At 38.7% G+C, this 18,717-nt stretch overlaps 1 protein-coding gene across 8 annotated transcripts in view; it reads left to right on the top strand.

Moving 5' to 3' along the window:
• EPS8 (EGFR pathway substrate 8, signaling adaptor) overlaps positions 1–18,717 on the top strand; it is a 141,113-nt gene that overhangs the window by 112,891 nt on the left and 9,505 nt on the right. For 7 of the 8 annotated variants that reach the window (XM_064459126.1, XM_064459110.1, XM_064459119.1 and 4 more), the window contains 5 exons: positions 215–398; positions 4,370–4,503; positions 8,204–8,315; positions 9,235–9,378; positions 17,570–17,807. In XM_064459126.1, coding sequence (XP_064315196.1) covers positions 215–398; positions 4,370–4,503; positions 8,204–8,315; positions 9,235–9,378; positions 17,570–17,807 — 812 coding nt within the window. The remainder of the gene's footprint in view (positions 1–214; positions 399–4,369; positions 4,504–8,203; positions 8,316–9,234; positions 9,379–17,569; positions 17,808–18,717) is intronic. The other variant, XM_064459153.1, reaches the window with a different exon arrangement.

Below are 18,717 nucleotides of genomic sequence, written 5' to 3'. Positions count from 1 at the left end.
GAGCAGTTTCTGCAGGGCACAGCAGGGAGCATAGTTGTGGTCAATAAATGTTTTCTGCCGATTTTCTGTGTTCTAGCACAAATTCTACCTGTATTGTAATCCCAGCCTCTCCTCTATACTAATAAAAATTCTAAAGCATTTCAATTTTTAGGAAACCTATTAAAGCAATATTTGTATGGCCTTTGATACAGGTCTCTATTTACTTTTCATACAGAGCGGATTGGCCCAAAGACCATTTTATTCCACCTTACGTCCCCCGTTTCCGAAATGGTTGGGAGCCTCCTTTGCTGAACTTCATGGGAGCTCCAAAGGAGCAAGAACTCAATCATTTGGCCGAGTCTGTGGCAAATGTTGCAGAGCAACAGCGGAAGCAAGAAATGAAAAGACTGTCAACTGAGGTAGGTTACCTGCGACAGCGTTTTATAAATTAGCCGAAGGCTACACCAACTCCTTCCTTCATAAAGAAAATATTCTGTGACATTGTTGGACAGTGCTCTGATGTCTGCTACCGCAGTGCAAGCTCATTGTACTTATATTAGAGTTATATGAAACTGAATACCTATTCAGCCACCAAAAATGTGGTTAGGAAAATGTATATTTTTGCCTACTGCTCTCCTTGAACTTGGGGCACTTTCCCCCCTCAGCTGGGAGGACAGTCCAAGCCCCTACAGTTCAGTTTGATTCTTGACCTGTGCTTTCAGATCCCACTGATTTTGATTGTACATACCTCAGGTGGAATTTGAACCAAAGTGTGCCCAAACATGCATCCATTCACAGGCACACAGACAAAAAGAAAAAACCACCACTTTTTAGGGAATTTTGGATTTAAGCTGCTTATTCACAAATGTGGAATTTAATATTCCTTTCATTAATTTCTTGATACTTTCACTGTATTGCAAGAAAGTATTTGGAGGTGCTGTCAGAGTAATGCCATGTCAGGTAATTTAGACCTAATTCTGAGAAACAGCTGCCAATTAGAAGAATTATTGCACAGAAACATTTTCCCTTCCTTTTCTCCCAAGAAATGTGATTAATTTGGCAAAAAAATAGGTTATTCTGTTTAGAGAATGTAAACATGCACCACCATCTAAAAAAGCCTTCAGAGAAACCAGAGTGCCTTTTCTAACTAACTTTGCTGAGAAAGAAAGGGGCTTACTATAAAGGTTCTACCCCCTACTCTTTCTCAATAGAGCTGGCCGGAAAATGTACTTTGGTTTCTGTGAAAACTTTAAGAATGAAGGTGGATTTTGTTGCTTTTTAATTCAGAATAAAAGCTATTGCCTTCTTAAACATATGAAAGTTTTACTTTTGGAAGCTTTTTGTTGTTGGGAGCACATAAGCTTTAATTTAAAATTTTAATTTATTTTTCTATGCAAGCTTTAATTTCAATTAAGTGTTAGCTGTCCAAGATCCCCTGTTAGCAGCTGTAATATGGAAGTGCACCGAAGAATTTTCTGGGTTCAGTTATAGTCTTTCCTATCTTCCTCAAGCAATCTACACCAGTACTATATTTGGAGTATATCTTAGTGTGATGATACTGGATTTTATCTTAATTTTATAATATATAAAATATTTAAATTTTTATCTGTTAGTGAAAAAAATGCCCATATAGTAGAAGATTCAAGGGAAGGATTATTGGCTGGTGTGAGATGGTGTTCTTTGCAGAGCAATTCTCTTATTGGAGACGACAAAGCTTCCCCAACAAAAGTTTATCAAAACTGCCCATCGAAACTTGTCACAATAAAACTTTGTTTTCATTAAAATCTCCATTAGTCCAAAAAAAAAAAAGTGTCTGTCCATCTATAGAGCAAGCAAATTGGGTAAAAAGTCTGCCAAGTAAAGGAAGATAACATGGTACATATTTGATTACTTAAAACACTGATTGGCTTTATGCCTAACAAGATATATAAGAATAAATGTACCAAAACCTAACTTATTGCCAGTGATTTGTTTTGAGCAATAAAGTATTTGGTAAAGTTAAAGGACACAATAATGTGAAATGTGGCTGTTTCCATTGCTGTCACCCCCTTCCCTAGTCAGGTCCCAAAAAGTCTCATCAAAATTTGTTTGTGTTTCACTGCTGCCCTCTGTTTCCATGCAGGTTTGGTTCTTTTTGTTTTTACATTGTGGTCTTTCTAAATTAAAAAACCCAATCAAACAAAAAAAAACCCCAATAAACAAAAGCAAAATAGTATTGAAAAAAGAACGTTGTTTTTTTCTGTTCTGATGATTGTAATAATTTAATTTGTTATTTTTTTATATATATATATATATATATAAACAATTTTTGGGGGTGGGAGGGATACATTGAGGGATTTTGGTTGCTTGTGTTTCAGGGAGTTTATTTCATTCTTTTTGGTGTCAGTAATGTTGGTTGGACGGGTAGCTGTTTATGCCAGCTTAGCATCTTAATCATCAAAAGCATCTTAATCATCAAAGGACCGAAAAAAGTAAAATAAATCTCAGTTCACTGAAGGCGTTTATGTGCCTGGCACTTGGGACGTAGGCCTTGGTTTCATGACTGTTGCTGATTCCTGTGGTCTTGGGCAAGTCATTTTTAACCTCAGCACCGCGGCTTCCTGCACCAGTGCCTCCTCAGCACATCCCTGGGGGGAAGAGCACTGAGCTGCTTAATAGCTGTGAAATGCTGTAGGTGCTCAGCTGGAAAAAGCTGGGTGAGTGCAAAATGCTCTTTGCTGCAGCAAAAGGACCACCCTGGAGTGGGTGATACCAGAGCAATTATTCTCTCATCAGCCTGCCATAACAGCTTGTTTAACAAAGGGTGCTGGAAAAATGAGATTTTAACTGTTTGTCTCTGGCCTCATGTCTCAATCTGACACTGCTCTCCTGAGGACAGAGGTTACATATCAGGGGCTGTGCCGTGCTGGGAGGGGAGAGAGGGTGCATGCAGCTGCCCCGGCTGCCCTCCTGGCTGCGCAGGGACTGCTCTGGTGTCTGGCAAAGGGTGTTGGAGGCTCCCTCTCATGAGAACCTTTTTCTTCTTTCCATCTTTCCAATCTTAAGATGTAGCCACACACAGAGCTCCCACTGGAGGGCTTTGAAAGTGGAGTCAGTTCAGCAATGAGGGCTTCAAATGGCAGTGAAACGTCAGGGAACTGGTGATAGAGAGTCCAATGAGGCTATGGCAATGCAAATAGTTTGTGTGTGAAGTAAAATGATTTCCTGCTTCCTGGGTGTCTTTTGATGTGAGGTATAAGCTACGTGACACTTGAGATACATTTTTTTTTTTTTTTTTTTTTTCAGAGAGATCTTAATTATATAGCTTTTAAAGAATATTCTATTTGGTTTTCTGTGGTTTTAATTTCTTTTCATAAACCCTCAGCCCTGTAGGCAATTGTCTCTGGGTGCGAGGTCAAATACTTTGAGGGAGAAATAGGTGAGTGGCTTTTCTGTAGCCACACAGATGGGGGGGGGGGGGGGGGGGAACAAACAAACCCAACACCAAAAGAAAACAATTAACCAGGCTTAGAAATTTGGCAATTTCTGATTAATCTTAGCTGTTCCAACTTGTGCAACTGGATGGTGGTATAAGGAAGAGATCTAGAAGGAACAATTTCAATATCGTAATCTCCAGAAATGAACTACTTAGCTTGTTTTTGTTTTGGGAATGGTGGCCAAAATAATTCTTACTTAGAAGCAGAGTATCATTTGCTGAATTCAAGGTGTTTAGTTTTGGTTTTTTTTAAAGGACTCCTGTTTAAAAAGAATTTCTTAAAGCTTTGAATATTCTTATATGTGTGCTTATGATAAATAGTGATTATTTTCTGTATTAAAATCCTTAATTATACTATCACATTTCTTTTCACATTTCTTCTTTGACTATAGTTATGTTCAGTGAGAGGGTGACATAAATGAGTTATTCTATATTGCGATCCTGCAATACAGTGATAATTTTACTTGGAAGGTTTTACTTCATATACAGACTTAGTGTTAGCTAGCCAGAGGTTTCTGGCACTAAGGGTACATCTAGAATAAAAGCTCAAAGCAGTTTCTCAGTGCAGTTTATTCTAAAGCCATTCAGCCATTGTTTATAAATTATGTTGCTGTAGCGATATCTGAGAGATGACATGGACCTTGCCCCAGAGAACTGCTTTTCTAAAGAATATCCATTGCAATATTAATGCAGCGGGATGACTTAGGATAGAAATTCTTTTATTCTCATCCTTTTGATCTCCCCGCTTATGTATTTGAAATGCAGACGTTATTAACTTTTCATAGCAGAACCGTGAGCACCTGAGGATGTGTGAATGCTGACAGGGACCCTAGGGGTGCTGGATTAAGTGAACTAGGCGGTGCTGCTGATGACACTAATCCACTTTGTGACTTTGTCTCTTTTTTTGTCTTCCAGCCTCCCAGTGTTCCCGACTACCCTCCGTCTGATGGGTATGCATTCAGTAACACAGTTTACAAAAGAGGGCCTCTGCTGGACCAGGGGGCGGCTGTTGCTGCATTTAAGCAAACTGTTAGCCGACATGTAGATAGGTAACACTGAATCAACGGCGTATGTGGTGCTGTGGATAACTGTCCCCACTTATTGCTACTGGGGTGGCGGTGTCTGTAATTAACTCTGGTTGTGTCTGGAGCAGGTCATTATTTCTATGAGGAAGCAATTCTGGTTAGCAGTGGGTATTCTGCTTTTGCTTCTCTAAGGCACATCATTAAGACTCTCCTAGTATAATGTTTATGAAACTACCCTGTTTGTGTATGCTGTTAAATCAATGCTTTTTTCAAAAATGATATGGTGGGATTCCAACCCAATTAGTAACGCACAACCCTCCTATTTGGGTTCAAATTTTATTTCTGTGTTGTTTCATGTTTTTAAATATACTCTTTGCTCTTTTCAGAACTCCAGAGAATGACAAGTCTGCTCTGAGATTCATCTGTCCTTGTTTTGAATGATTGTTTGATTCATTTAGCTGCTCACTCAGTGCTCCATAGTCCTCTGCTTTTTGTTTTCAGGGCTGGTCCGTAAATACCCACTTTCAGAATAGCAATTCCTTGTTTCTTCCATTCTCTTCCAAATGTTACAAAGAAAATGCTTTGAAATGTTTGCATAGCAACCAGTGTCTTTTTGCGCGTCCTTTTTCATCCCCTTCATTTTAGCCTAAATCCAAATAGCTTGACAAGATCAAATGCAGTGATCCTTGAAGTCTTGACCTTACCTGTGGGGAGAATTTATACCAGTACAGACTAGAAGTAAATCAGGGAAGTGGCATTGGAATTACTCCCCCATGGCAAACCATAGTCTGTATACACCATATGAAGAGTATTTTAGCTTATTGAGCCATTGAAGATGTTTAAGATTTTGGGATCGGATTGCTGGTTAAAACATTAATATAATTCTTTTGACAAAAACCTTTGCATAACCCCTAGTTTTGAGCTATGTGCTAAAAGATCCTTAGTCTGCATGCAAACATATTCCCACGTGGTGTGCAGAGTGAACACTCAATTCTTTTCCTGAACTTTGGATTTATTCTACGTAACAACAGCATCGGTACTAGTAATTTCTTATCTTTTTCTCAGACCTGGTTACTTTCTGGGCTCTTGTCTCAGGACCAGTCAGCTTGAAATATAGATGACCTATACTCTAAAGTCCTTTCTCTCTTATCTGAAATGTGATAGGACCTAGTTTGTCCTTTCAGAGTAAAAGTATTCTGTGCAGATGTTGTTGCGTCCATTGCAGGTTTAGAGGATGGGGCTTATTGCATTGAACTATTCATATCACTGTATCTGGCTGCAACTGAGTCATCCAAGCCTCCTTTGTGGTGGTTCAAGAGAAAAGGGGGTTTCTAAGAAGCAGTTAATGTAAGATGAAATTAGTCTTTTGAAAGATATGAAATCAGGCATGCTGTAGTGGTGCCCGTTTCTCACAGCTGATTGCAGTCTAGACGGCTGGTGCTGATGCAAGCATCCGCGGTGTGCTTCTGTTTCCCAGTCTGATCAACACGACACAAACTTCCATTTGTTAATTGGCTCTTGAGACATATAATACATGCCTGGTAGGAGCTCATTACTGGGGTAAGTTGTTAAGGTGTATTGCCCCAAGTAACTTCCATTTAAAGATAAATTTTAAAGCATCTGTGAAGAAGCAGGTGGAGGAGTGGGCTTCCTGCCTAGGAAAAGTGGTCCCAGCAAGCTGACCCATTCATCCATCATTTGCTGGTCCCTGTTTAAAGCTGGTGTTCCTAATGGGCAGTCCGAAAGCAGTGACTGAGCCACCCACTACCTTCTGAGAGACACATAGGTTACCCCTTGTCCAGGCAAATTTTAATCACAGGGAACTTCAGTGAGCCTTATTCCAACATGCCAGGACCTCCAGCAAGGTGTGCTTTCCTGGGGTGACTTAAACTGAGCGTCAGGATCTTAAACTTTCAATGTGCTACTAGGTATATCAGGGACTTTCTCTGATGCTGAAAGAGAACTTAGTTTTTCAGCAAGTTGTGTGGTGTTTCAGAGTAGTATGCTGTGTAGTTTGGTTTTGTGCTCTCATTTGTGAAATAGCACCCTGGGAGTCTGTGCAATCTGCTAGGCGCTCGTGCACAGGAGAGCAGACGGCTGCACTTAGAGTGTATCTGACAGGCAATAAGAAAACACAATAGAGGATGGAGGAAGGGAAGCACTGAGACTATTTGTTCCCCAGGTAAACTGTTTGGCTCATTAAACTGGGCTTGAGGAATTAACGGTCTCTTGAGAAGTGTACAGTCAGTGCCTGGCCTATGTTCTGGGGATGTTGCTGTTGATTGCAACAGAGTCGAGTAAAACTGAAATGTAAGCATTTTAAAAAAAATTCTTCCTGAGTTACGGTTTTTGATGGGATCAGGATAGTTAAGTGTGGACAAGGTAGGAAGACACAGTTAGTGAAATGAGTTTGGAAAGGCAGACTAAAAGTAAAAGTACCTTCAGAAGGATGTTAGTCATATCCCTGAAATAGTAAGAAAGGAGGTCAAAATTATATAAATTTTGACTGGGTGGCAGAAAAAATTAAGATTACTCACACGTCTTTCAACCTCATAACAGCTATTCTTCAATCTAGGGCTCATCCCATGTTTTTCACTCTCTCCTTAATTTGTTTTAGTGTTTTGATTTCCTTTCAAAATAATCTTTCAATCTAAATATGGCTCTCCCTTTGTTCCACTCTTCAAGTCAAGTGAGACAGTTCTCCACAGCCGCGCAATAGCTAGGTAACTACTGGATTGCTCAGGCACACATGGGACCCACGGTTACAAAGCACCAACATCAGCAACGATCTGCATTCATATCCCTGTGCTGTGATGTTGTATGAAGCATTTCAAGCCATTGGTTGTTTCATATTTTTATTATCCCTTTTTTAACTTTTTTTTTTTTTTCTTAACTTTACCACCTGGTATGGATTTGGATTGTTGGGTAAAATTTGCAATAAATTAATAATGTTACTCTTTCTTTTGGACCTGTTTTGAGAGGCCTGGGGTGCTTCTCACCTTGGAGAGGTACTATGTCAAAGAAACTAGTAGTTTATTGCCCAAAGGCAATCTGAACAAATCTTTCCTCAAGAAAACAAAGACGTGGAGTTATACTGTGGTATGCCTTGTTCTACAATGAACTCTGTAACTACCAAGAAGTTATTTTTCATTTTCAATTTATACAGTTGAGTTGATGGTATTTTATGGTCAAGATCTTATGGACCTCCAGTAGGTGAACATTTTTTAAATAGAATTCAATTCCATTGGTGTTGGCAAAAATGTATTCATTTATTATTTGAAATTTAAGTTATCGTCAACACTAGAAGTAGTTTCATACAAAGCAGAAGATAGCAAGTGTATACTAAGTGTAGTCATTTGTTTATATGGCAAATGATCATTTAACCTACTGTAGGAAAACAGACAAAATATAGTGTACATGTTTACCTTAATACAATGGCACCTGCTATTGTTGGTTGTGATCATACATCTTGCAGGCAGTATGCTGATAAAGATTACCAGTTCTTGAGGTCCATGTAGCTCAACTTCTTCTTTCTTTGGTTTCTTTTTTTTTTTTTTGGAACTCAAATCAGTGTTTTATGACTAGGTAGTTCTACAGCAACATAATATTATGATGGGGTTTTTCTTGTTTAAATGTTTTGCAGGTTGTTGGAAGAGGGCATTTAGTCTGTGTTTTTATTTGCTTGAATGTCTCACTGAACAATAGTCTGATATTTGCTTTGCAGAAACTATGAAGCACACAGTAAAGCACAGACCAAGAAATATGCCAAATGCAAGTATGAATTTGTGGCAAGAAACAACAGTGAGCTTTCTGTCATGAAAGAAGAGATCGTAGAGGTAATGTTTTTTGCAAAGACAATATGAATCTCAGTTGCTGCTCAAAGCTGAGCAAAGCCCTTTCCTATGGGCATTTTGGCTGGCCGTAATGATTACTTCAGTGTGTTTGATTTATCTCCCCTAAGATGGAAAGATCAATTAATTTATTTTGCATTATAGATACGATAAACAGAGATTCTGTGCTGATCTATGAATTGATGCTGTAGAGATCCATGCTGGAAATATATTTGTGTGTTTCTTCCATCTTCTCTAGTGTTGCTTTTAAAAGCCTCATTTAGTCATATTTAAATAACTGGCAAACACTGTCTGTGTAAGCGCAGGGCATTGTGAAAGACTGTCCTTTCCTGGAAGAGTTCGTACCCTGAAAGCTAGACAGATTTGGAAGAGGGGGAGCAACAAAGAGAGAAAATCTTGTATTTAAGGTTGCGTGGCAGGTGGTCAGATTTCAGACTTCTTCTGGCCATCCTGTTCCAGTTCCCTGTTTACTCAGAAGTGCGCTCTCTCCAAATTTGTGCTCTCCTAGGATGATTTGCTTTTTCTTGGGTTATTAGTAGTTACTTATTCCTTTTGTCAACAGCGTATAGGATTTAGAGACGTCACCCTCTCTGCACACATATTTGATTTTCAGTCCACTGTGTTGTCCAGCACATGTCTGAATTTACAGAGGTTCATTACACACTTTTCTTCCATATCCTTTCTTGAGAACCATGTTTTGAGAAGTGCATTACTACTAGGATTAGTAATGCAGATAATCAAGGAAGCCTACACAGGTGTCTTAGGGACATCTGTGTAAGATCTGTTGGCAATCACAGAACCTGGCAAGGTTATGGTTTTGTTTTTAAATGATGAACAGTCTTAGTACTGGCAGGAAGAAGGTATATTTAAAAAAAAAAGTAATTAAATTGCCATATTCTTTCAGATTCTGGATGACAGAAAGCAGTGGTGGAAGGTTCAGAATAAAAGTGGCAGCACAGGCTTTGTGCCAAACAACATTTTGGACCCTCTGCGCAATCAAGAATGTGGTCTAGGATGGTCAGAACCTGCGTATACCCGCACCATCCAGGTACCATCTGGTCCTTGGGAACAAAACTTTCTTTTGAAGTGTGTGTGTGTGTGTGTAGGAAGAAGAGATTCACAGGAAAGCTAAAATATCTGATATGTCAAAATATTCGTATTTCTTTTACAGAATGAGGCTGATTTCTGTATTGCATAGAGTCTAACATGAGTATAAAGTTGATAAAGATACAGCAAAACCTTTTCCTTGAAAGGTTTTTTCCTGCTAATTTGCTTAGAGGGTAATTTCAGTCCTAATGGGTGTGTATGCCTTTATTTTAATTGCAAATATCCTTTTGGCAGCTGTTGATGCCAAAGAAGGAGTTTGAATTATTTAAGGTACGGTCATCTTTGTTTCTCCTAGGAGTGTGACTGCTACCTTTTCTTATTATTTTCTGTCTTTGGGTGTCACTATCTTAGTCTTGAATTAATTTAATTATGTAATTTTGGAGACATAAAAAATAGGCGTCTTTGCTGTTGGATTCACAAAGCAGGTATTTTTCAATTACTGTGCCTGTGCATCCATAGCACTCTCTTCTCCTGACCTAATTTTGGTTTTATTTCTTTCATGCTGTGGTGTGGAATTAAGATTTTGTTGTTGTTGTTGTAATTTCTTTTATATGTTGAACAGAATTAGAGGGTAACATATTAAAAAAAAAAATCTTGCATCAGTGCAATTGTCCACCTGAGTAAGCATATACAGGATAAAGTTGTAACATGCATTTTTAGACAACATTTAAGTGAGCCAGAGGCTCATAAAATAAGAGGTTGTGTTTTCTAAGACCTGTTTCTTCCCTTTTACATCTAAGGATTTAGAAAGGTTAGGCAAACAATTTTGGATTAGGCAGAAATTCCAGGCCTGCCTCTGAATCAGACTTTCAGTCCAAATGCAAACCAAACTTCTGTTGAAACTTGAAGTTAAATCTGATTAGATTTAACCTAATATATATTCCATGTGCCTACACACTCTGGCTGATGACTGTAAACTGAGAAGTGCCAAAAATTTACTCTTCACTGTCTCTGCTGCAGATTCATCTAAAAGTCCCAGTCGAAGGTGTTGCTGTGCCAGGTTCTGTTTGCACAGCTATCATGAAAGCTGTGGCTTTTGCAGTATTTCCAGTCTTTCCATGGGTATGGAAAGTCTCTTGAGAAATGGGTGCTACGCTATTTTTGGCACAATAAAGCAGTAGACCTGTCTTGAGCTTGGTGGCCTTGAATCAGACCATTTCGGAGTTTTTCCTGTCCCTAATTGTTTGCCAATAATGTATGAGCTCATTCTAAATTGATTATTGTTTTTGCCTGTGTGTGAAATGAAGCATGTATCTAGAATGCTTTTCGAATCCTGATTTAAAGATCTGATTTTTTCCTTTGAGTGCATGTCATTTTGTGGTTTTGGAATTTGCCAAGAAATCCTGAGCAGACTGAGTATGGATTTGAGTAGAGGTTCTTACACTATTCTTTGTAATGCACTGCAGGTTTTGAAATTTTCTGTTTGAAATAATGACATGACGTGGGAAATAATAATTTTCACAAAGCCTTCTCCATAGACCTATGACAATTAGGGTCAGAGAACAACATTTAAGATTTTTTTTTTTTTTTTGCTTTGACGTCTGGCAGGTTATTCCCTACAGTCCATGGTTTTTTTTTGTTTGTAGCTTTATCGTTTTTGAATATGAGCTTGTCATACTGTGAAATCATTTAGGAATATAATGAATTACACAGTATAAAGGGTGTCTTTACCAAGATGTGTGAGTAATGAATCTTAACTTTAGGGTGATTATTATGATTTTAGCACTCCTAAGCATGCTCTTTTGTTTCTTCATTTGTGATGGATACATGGTTGATTTGGGATATGTTTGCATAACCCTATTTATTTTCATAACAGTGCTATGAGACATTGCTGCTATTTCAGAGAGAAATGAGGCACTGAAGGGATGACTGCCTTGGCCAAGGTCAATCAGGAGAACTTGTGGGTAAAGCAGGAAATTGAAGCAGTTCCTATCATTGCCTTTGCCAGACCCTGAACACGAGCAGGCTCAGTGCCTGGTGCTGCACAGCTTTTGCTGTTCTCCTAAGTCATCTTTGGTTTTCAAAAGACTGCTTTTACAGTAGTCCATCTGCTGCGGTGAGCACCCCAGCTGGCTTTGTGCCGGAGATAAGTGTTATGTACAAGGTCAGCATGGTTCTTTACAGACTAATGGCCTTCAAGGCACAGCTGACCAAAGGATGTTTCTAGACTATTAGGAAGGATTAAGGATTCCATTGAGAGAGATATTTTTTTTCATTCAATTATTCTACAGACAGACACCCTTCCTCTGAGAGGTGGATGCTTCATTATCACAATTATTCTCAGAGCTGCAAAGTTTATTTTACTTTTGCTCTTTTCACTTTCCTAGTGACCTCTGAGTCCACACACTAGATTAGATCCTTACTTTTTTTTCAGTCTCTTTCAGGATCCAGGTCCCAGGTAGTTACCTGAAAGCACTGACTTGTCTAAGATGATACTTGCAGAAACATTGCAAGCAATATCTTAGTTACTTCATCAGTAAGAGGGCCAACCATGTCCTGGGGTGCATCAAGCACTGCATCACACCTGGTCGAGGGAGGTGATTGTCTCACTCTTCTCTGCCCTGGTGCAACCTCACCTTGAGTGCTGTGTTCAGTTTTGGGCACCACACTACATTAAGGATATAAAGCAGCTAGAGAGTGTGCAGAGGAGGGCCACGAAGTTGCCAAAGGGTTTACAGGAGAAACCCTATGAGGAGCAGCTAAAGTCACTTGGCTTGTTCTGCCTAGAGGAGAGGAGACTGAGGGGAGACCTCACTGCAATTTGCAGCTTCCTTACAAGGGGAGCAGGAGGGGCAGGCACCGATCTCTTCTCTCTGGTGACAAATGATAGGACCCAAGGGGATGGCAGGAAGATGTGCCAGGGGAGGTTTAGGTTAGATATTAGGAAGAAGTTCTTCACCCAGAGGGTGGTGGAGCACTGGAACAGGCTCCCCAGGGAGGCAGTCACAGCACCAAGCCTGACACTATTCAAGAATCACTTGGACATCGCCCTCATACACATGATGTGAATTTTGGGGTTGTCCTGTGCAGGGACAGGAGCTGGAGTTGATGATCCTTGTGGGTCCCTTCCAACTCAGGACATTCTATGATTCTATGATCATCTTTGTGAGTAAGAGGTCTTCTGGTCCATTGAACTAGTTCCAGGAAAACTGTCTTTTGGCTTGTTTGGTACTTTTGTACAATTAGGAGAGCATTTTGCTGCTTGTTTATGTTTTCTACTAATGTTAATTATTGATTATCAGTTTCCTATGGTGTTGGTGGTTTACTCTGCCTTTTTATTGTGAACCAACAGTGGTACTTCACTATCCCATTATATCTGAACATAAACAGTTTCCCGAGCACTATGATTTCTTCTTTTGTTCAAGTATTGCTGGTGAACCTAGAAAATAATTAAACGTAATATTTCCTATTTACTGTGTATTTTATTAACTTTTTTAGTGCTCTTGAAAAAGACATTTGAGGAACATAATCGGGATAGAGTTGTGTATCTTGGTGGGCATGTTAATTAATCTCATGGCACCCTTTGTGAGGTGAGACAGTTATATCATCAGTGATGTCTATGAAGTCCTGAGGCACAGAGAGTAAATGTTAAGACAAATGCAGTCCTGTAGTCTTATTTTAAAAAACCATGACTGTCCACAGAAGCATGATAGTATATATAACAGGCATATTTATGGTATGTAAACACAACGACAAAATTCTCCACCTCACCTGGGACAAGCATCCTTTGTGTTTCTTGGCAATCTACCACCAAAACCTTTCTTTCAAGTCCCTTTGTTTAGCAGCTCACTTAAGACATCTCTGTGGGAAGTTTTTTCACCTCAAGCACAGCATTTGTGCTCCAAGTTAGTGTCATACTCATCTTTTGTCAACTGGTATCTTTCCTGCAGATCATGAAGTGTTTGATAACGAAGAGATGCAGTTGCCAGGTGTTCATTTTGCAGCGGCCAAAGAGATGTCATAATTTTTGACCAAGAGCCAGTATCTTTTTTTTACCTCATTTCATATCAAATGCTCTTTAAAATTTCCATCAGACAAAGACTTTTTGGTGGCTTCCAAAAAAAAAAAAAAGTGGTCTCCTGTCCAATTCAACATTGATCCAATCCCAAATTATGGGATGGCACTTATTGTACAAAAATTTACTGAGTACTTAAAAAAGGATATGATTAATGATAGGAATTAAAAGTCCCGTATTTGCCCATAATTTCTCTCTTTTTTTTAAAAAAAAGGGGACTAATCCTAGCTAGTGACAATTTGAATAATTAAATTCTGTCTAAATTTCTCCTTCTTCCATCCTAATGTACTACTTGTTTTCTGGTAAGATTCTAGTAAAGGGGGGTTTGTAAATCCAATGAAAATATAAATTCCTTACACCTCACAAAAGGTGCCTTGTAATGGGCTTTTAATAGGCAGCTGGTTGACTCTGTGTAATAGCTGAGCCCACCAAAGGAAACTCTGGCGAAAGACCTTGCTTGAAATTTGTTCCTCTGGTCTTGGGTACCTCATTGTCCCTTTTGGGTGTATGTAGAGTAGTTGGTTCTCTCTTCTCTCTTAAAAAGTAGCCAAAGGTAGGAGGTACATGCCCCAGAATGAGAGGTCCCCAATGTGAGTCTCAAGAAAACATCCAAACCACCATGCTGTTGGCAAAAGTGAAGCTGAATGCTCTGCAGCCCTCTTGGTGAACTCCTGTCACTGTGCAAACAGGAATATGACACTAAAATGTTCAGAAAGAGAGTAAATGGGAAGCTCTGTGTTAACCTGATGAGAGCATTTCCCAGAACTAATGCTAGTTATGGTTGTATCTAATGCCTCTTTAACGCTAAGTCGGTATTTGCCATAGTTTGGGTACACATATTCCGTGTTTTTGATGCCAAAATGTATTTGAAACCATATTGTTCGTAGTTCTTTTACAATGATCCAAAATTAAGGTTGATATTGTTAGAACTTTTGCTCAAACTTATTAGCTTGCTTACATTAAAAATCATAGGATCATACTGAATCTTTAATATTTTTTTTTTAACAAGATGCAGCCTGTAGTGTGTTGAAACAGAGCTTTGGGACCTCTGTTGCTTTCCGGCAAAAAAAAAAAATTCCTAGCAAGCTTTTCTGATATATCCAGATTTTTAATGTGTGTATCATCACAGTTCCAAATAATTTAAAGAATTTGTTCCAATTTACATGAGTTGAGGATTGCAGGTTTATTCTTAAAAGAAAAAAATACAAGGAAGAAGGAAAAAAAGAAACCAAACTGGAATTGTTCATTGTTCTGGTGGCTGTCAGCAAATTAGTGGGTACATGTCTGTTCAGCAGTGACCTTTATCTCATTTTCTAAGCCAAAATAAGTTCGTTCCTTTTTTTTCTTTTTTGATCCCTGCTGTGATTTAATTCTTAGTGTTCTGCAGTTGCAAGTGTTCTCTACATTCATCTTATCTTTAGTCCATTGTCAGCTTTTTGCTTTTTTCTAAGTTTCTGTCTAGATGCTTTGAAAAGACATCGTTGCTTATATGGGCATCACATGTTTATGCTTTGTAGCCAACACTCCGCTCATTCAGAAGAAGATAAGAATAACTCATTTTGTGAGTTGCTTAGTGAGTAAGAAGAGGTAATTACTAACACTGGGTTTTTTTTGTTTTAAATTCCTAATGAGTATGACATTTCAGGAGTGATATGTGAGGCAGTTACTTATTACCTTTCTAACAGTACTATTTGATGTGATTTACCCAATTTTCCTCACAGCAATTGCTTGGAGAGCTTTCAGAGGTAACAAAATTATCCATCTGATATTGAACCTCAAAAATTACTCTTTCGGACTATGTACTTACCAAATTCCATACTGCATGCTTGTTTTGTTTGTAGCAATGAATAGAAGTGATGGGATGAATGTGTGGATGTCCTCAAAAGATCTGGAGTTAAAAAAAAGTGTTTAGAAAAAGAAATGTTAAATGTGATTCAAATGTATAATTGGCTTTTGTGCCCTGTTCAACAAAATTTGAATTGTATTTCAATGTGGTTTCATCTTTAAATTTAGAATTTGAGTGATGCTTCCAGTTTAATTTTTATTTTCACTCCAGCAAGTCATTTTGATGAGGCTTGTGATTGCAGTGCAACATGTTTTTGAAACTACATCAGTAGCATCCATTGAGAGCTACATATAGTGTTTGGCTAACACTTTTTCTGGATTATGACTGTGGTGGTATGCGGTTGATGCCTTGGTTTGTAATGAATCCTCTATACCATAAAAAGAGATGAGCCTTTTCCTTGCATGTTGTTTAAGAAGGTTGGGGCACACACGAGGGTACATTGTGGGGATAACAGTCTAGCAACTGGAATCTGTGAACAAGATCAAATAAATAACTGAGTAACATTAAAACATTTTAATATCTTTTAATATCTCTGAAATGTTTAAATTCATTAAAAAGATTTTGGGTGTACCATAGTACATCTATTTATCATCAGTTTGGTGTACTTACTCTATACATAGCGGGGCACTCTTTCCACCAAAGGACAGGTTTCTTAAATATATATTATTCTGCTTGTTCTCTTTCATATTTTGCATTTCACTTTTCTTAGCATTTGACATTTTAAAAAAGCATTTATTGTCTTAACATTGAAGCAGTAGAATACAGAAGAGTCAATCAGATTTTTTTTTCAATCTCCCCACAATGCACTGCACGAGATGTACACAAAATAATCAAGATGAATGCCTTTGAACAACTAAATGCTAAGGAGAAAAAGAATCCGAACCAAACTAAAAAGGTTTGATGGGGAATGTATTGTAAGAGTATATCTTTGCTTCAGTAGCTGACCACTACAATTCAAGTGAAAGATTATTGAAGGGAAACAAAAGACTTTTTTCCTAGGCTTAATTTACTGGCCATAGAAGCTGATGGGATAAGCTTTCTGCTGGTATAACTCAGCGTAGCTTAGCTGTAATGATCCCAGTTTACATTCACTACAAGACGCCTTGTCCATCACTTAGTCTTACCGAGTTGAGGCTTCCTGTATAAGGGCAGTTGCTGACATTTAAGGAAAGTTTGATTGTTGTCAGAGCAATGATGTACTGCTCAGATTCTAACGTAATGGCTCCTACAAATATTTCCCTACTTGATCTGCCATAAACCCTTTGCCTCCAAGGAAATAGGGAAGAGTATTTCAGGAAGGAACAATGAACCTGGGGAATGTACTCATCTATTTTCCTAGCAAAGTAAGCAGACTTCTCATAACTAAGAAATGAGACATCCCCATTGAGCAAACAAACTTTAATATTAAACTTTCAAGCTGTGTTAGTCCAAAACTGTAGAGAAGGGAGTACTGTTAAAACAGTGAGATGTGGAGTTTGAACTGTTTGAAATAAAAGGGTAGCACAGGTTGCTTATGAGCTTCTGGGCTTGTCTGTCATTGGGATTGCTTTGGGAGAACACATGCCTCTTCCTGTAACTGGTGCCATTCTAAAGGTAAAGAAGGAGAAAAGAGATTATTCCCAAAACTTATACTTGAGACACCTGCTAGTTAGGTATTAGCAGCAAGGTAATCTGCATGTTGTTAGAACATTGTGTAAAGTGGGGGGAAACAAACAACAGCCCTATTCCAAGAATTGTGGAGTTTGGCATTTGGGGTATTTTTAACTGGATTATTGCCTCTTAAATGGTGTCCGCAGCTCAAGAAACAGTCTGTTACCTCAACCTCAGTGGCATTTGTAAGTTAAACCGTCAGTCAGGCTTAGGGGTGGCTGTACATGTTCGTTTTTCACTATTTTTTACATAATTTCTCTGAAATATACATTTTTACATTGATAAAGTCCAACAACTTAAAATTTTAGGAGCTGTTAAAAATGCCAGGTAACAAAGTTTGGGTTTTAAAAACAATTTCATTTATAGAATTCAACCATTTGAAAGAATGAAATGTGTTTCAGATGATACCATTGCTGTGAGTTTTATGTCTAACAGAGAAGTAAACTGATGCCGAATCAAGTTTTAGCAGGTTTTGGAACTAAATCTGGCAAGTAAGATGTCTTTGTGCAATAAGTGAAATCAGTTGGTGCAAGCATCTCAGCATTTCCTCCAGAAGCCTGAGTTTGTCTGATATCTTGTCCAAGTTCTGTTGTTGAACTGAGTGTCTCTGCATCTTTTCAGAAGCAAAGGACGGACTATGTTGCAAAACAAACTGATCCAGTTCCTGCTACTCCTTTGCCACCTCCAACACCCGCTCCCGTCCCTGTGGCTGTCCCCCTCCCTCCTAGCGCACCAGCACCTATACCGGTTCCCATGCCCAAAGCGCCAGCAACCATCAGTCGCCAAAGCAGCACCTCTAGCGACAGTGGTGGTAGTGTTGCACGAGACAGCCAGAAGCAGAAGCAAGTTCCTGTGGATCGTAAGTTTGTCTAAGAAGCAAGGAAAAAAGTATTTCTCCCATTCCTGTGTGTTTTGCTTAATCCTTAAATTCCTTAAAACCTTGTGTTTCAGATAAATGTTTATGAAATATCTTGGTTTAACCCTATGTTTAAAATACTCATTTTCTATGTATGTGTGTTCTGACCCTTGCTAATCACGGTCATAAGACACTTCTACACTTGTCCCTGTCCTAAATCCTCTCCTTTTATGATGGTTTGGGATCTTCATTCAGTGGTTTTCAACACAGTAAGTGCCCATGCTGGTATTCTGGCTAATGTACGTTTTCCACCTGAACTCACTACAGCATTACAATCTGAATAGCTTTTAAAATCAGTTAGGCTGTTTTTACACTTCTGTCCATGGTCATCCATATTTCTAGGGCATTTGCACCATTCTGGAACAGGTATCTAAGGCTTGCAAGAAGATTTACACATCTGACTTACGCATAGGAACCATGTTGTAATAGTGTTGTAGGCAACTCATCTTATAATCATGTCCCCTTAGCTTGGTCAAAGCAACAACAATTGACAGACGACTGAGCAAACTTTCACGTCCTTGTCTTAGGAGGACAAGAGAATGTACTTCATAGCACTTTAGCTGGAAAGACATGGTAACTTGCACCCAGCAGTGTGTGGCAGCCATGAAAAATTCTGATTAAGGCGTCTTGTAAATATAGAGCCTAACTGCTGCTGAGGCTCCAACTCCGTATCGACTGAAAAGCAAGTTAGGTTATGAGAACTTTAGTCAATAATTTCTGTCCTAAATGAACTTTAAGCAATGTGATTGCTTAGCTTAAAAATAACTGAAACTTGTAGGCAAGCATTTGCTGTAGCTTTTAAAGTAATAGCTGTTAAAATTATGAGCTTTTTGCAGTTCAAGAGTTGACAGCT

The sequence above is a fragment of the Phalacrocorax carbo genome, chromosome 1 (genome assembly GCF_963921805.1).
Source record: "Phalacrocorax carbo chromosome 1, bPhaCar2.1, whole genome shotgun sequence".
In the NCBI taxonomy this organism is placed as follows: Eukaryota; Metazoa; Chordata; class Aves; order Suliformes; family Phalacrocoracidae; genus Phalacrocorax; species Phalacrocorax carbo.
This window is presented reverse-complemented; position numbering and strand designations above follow the sequence as displayed.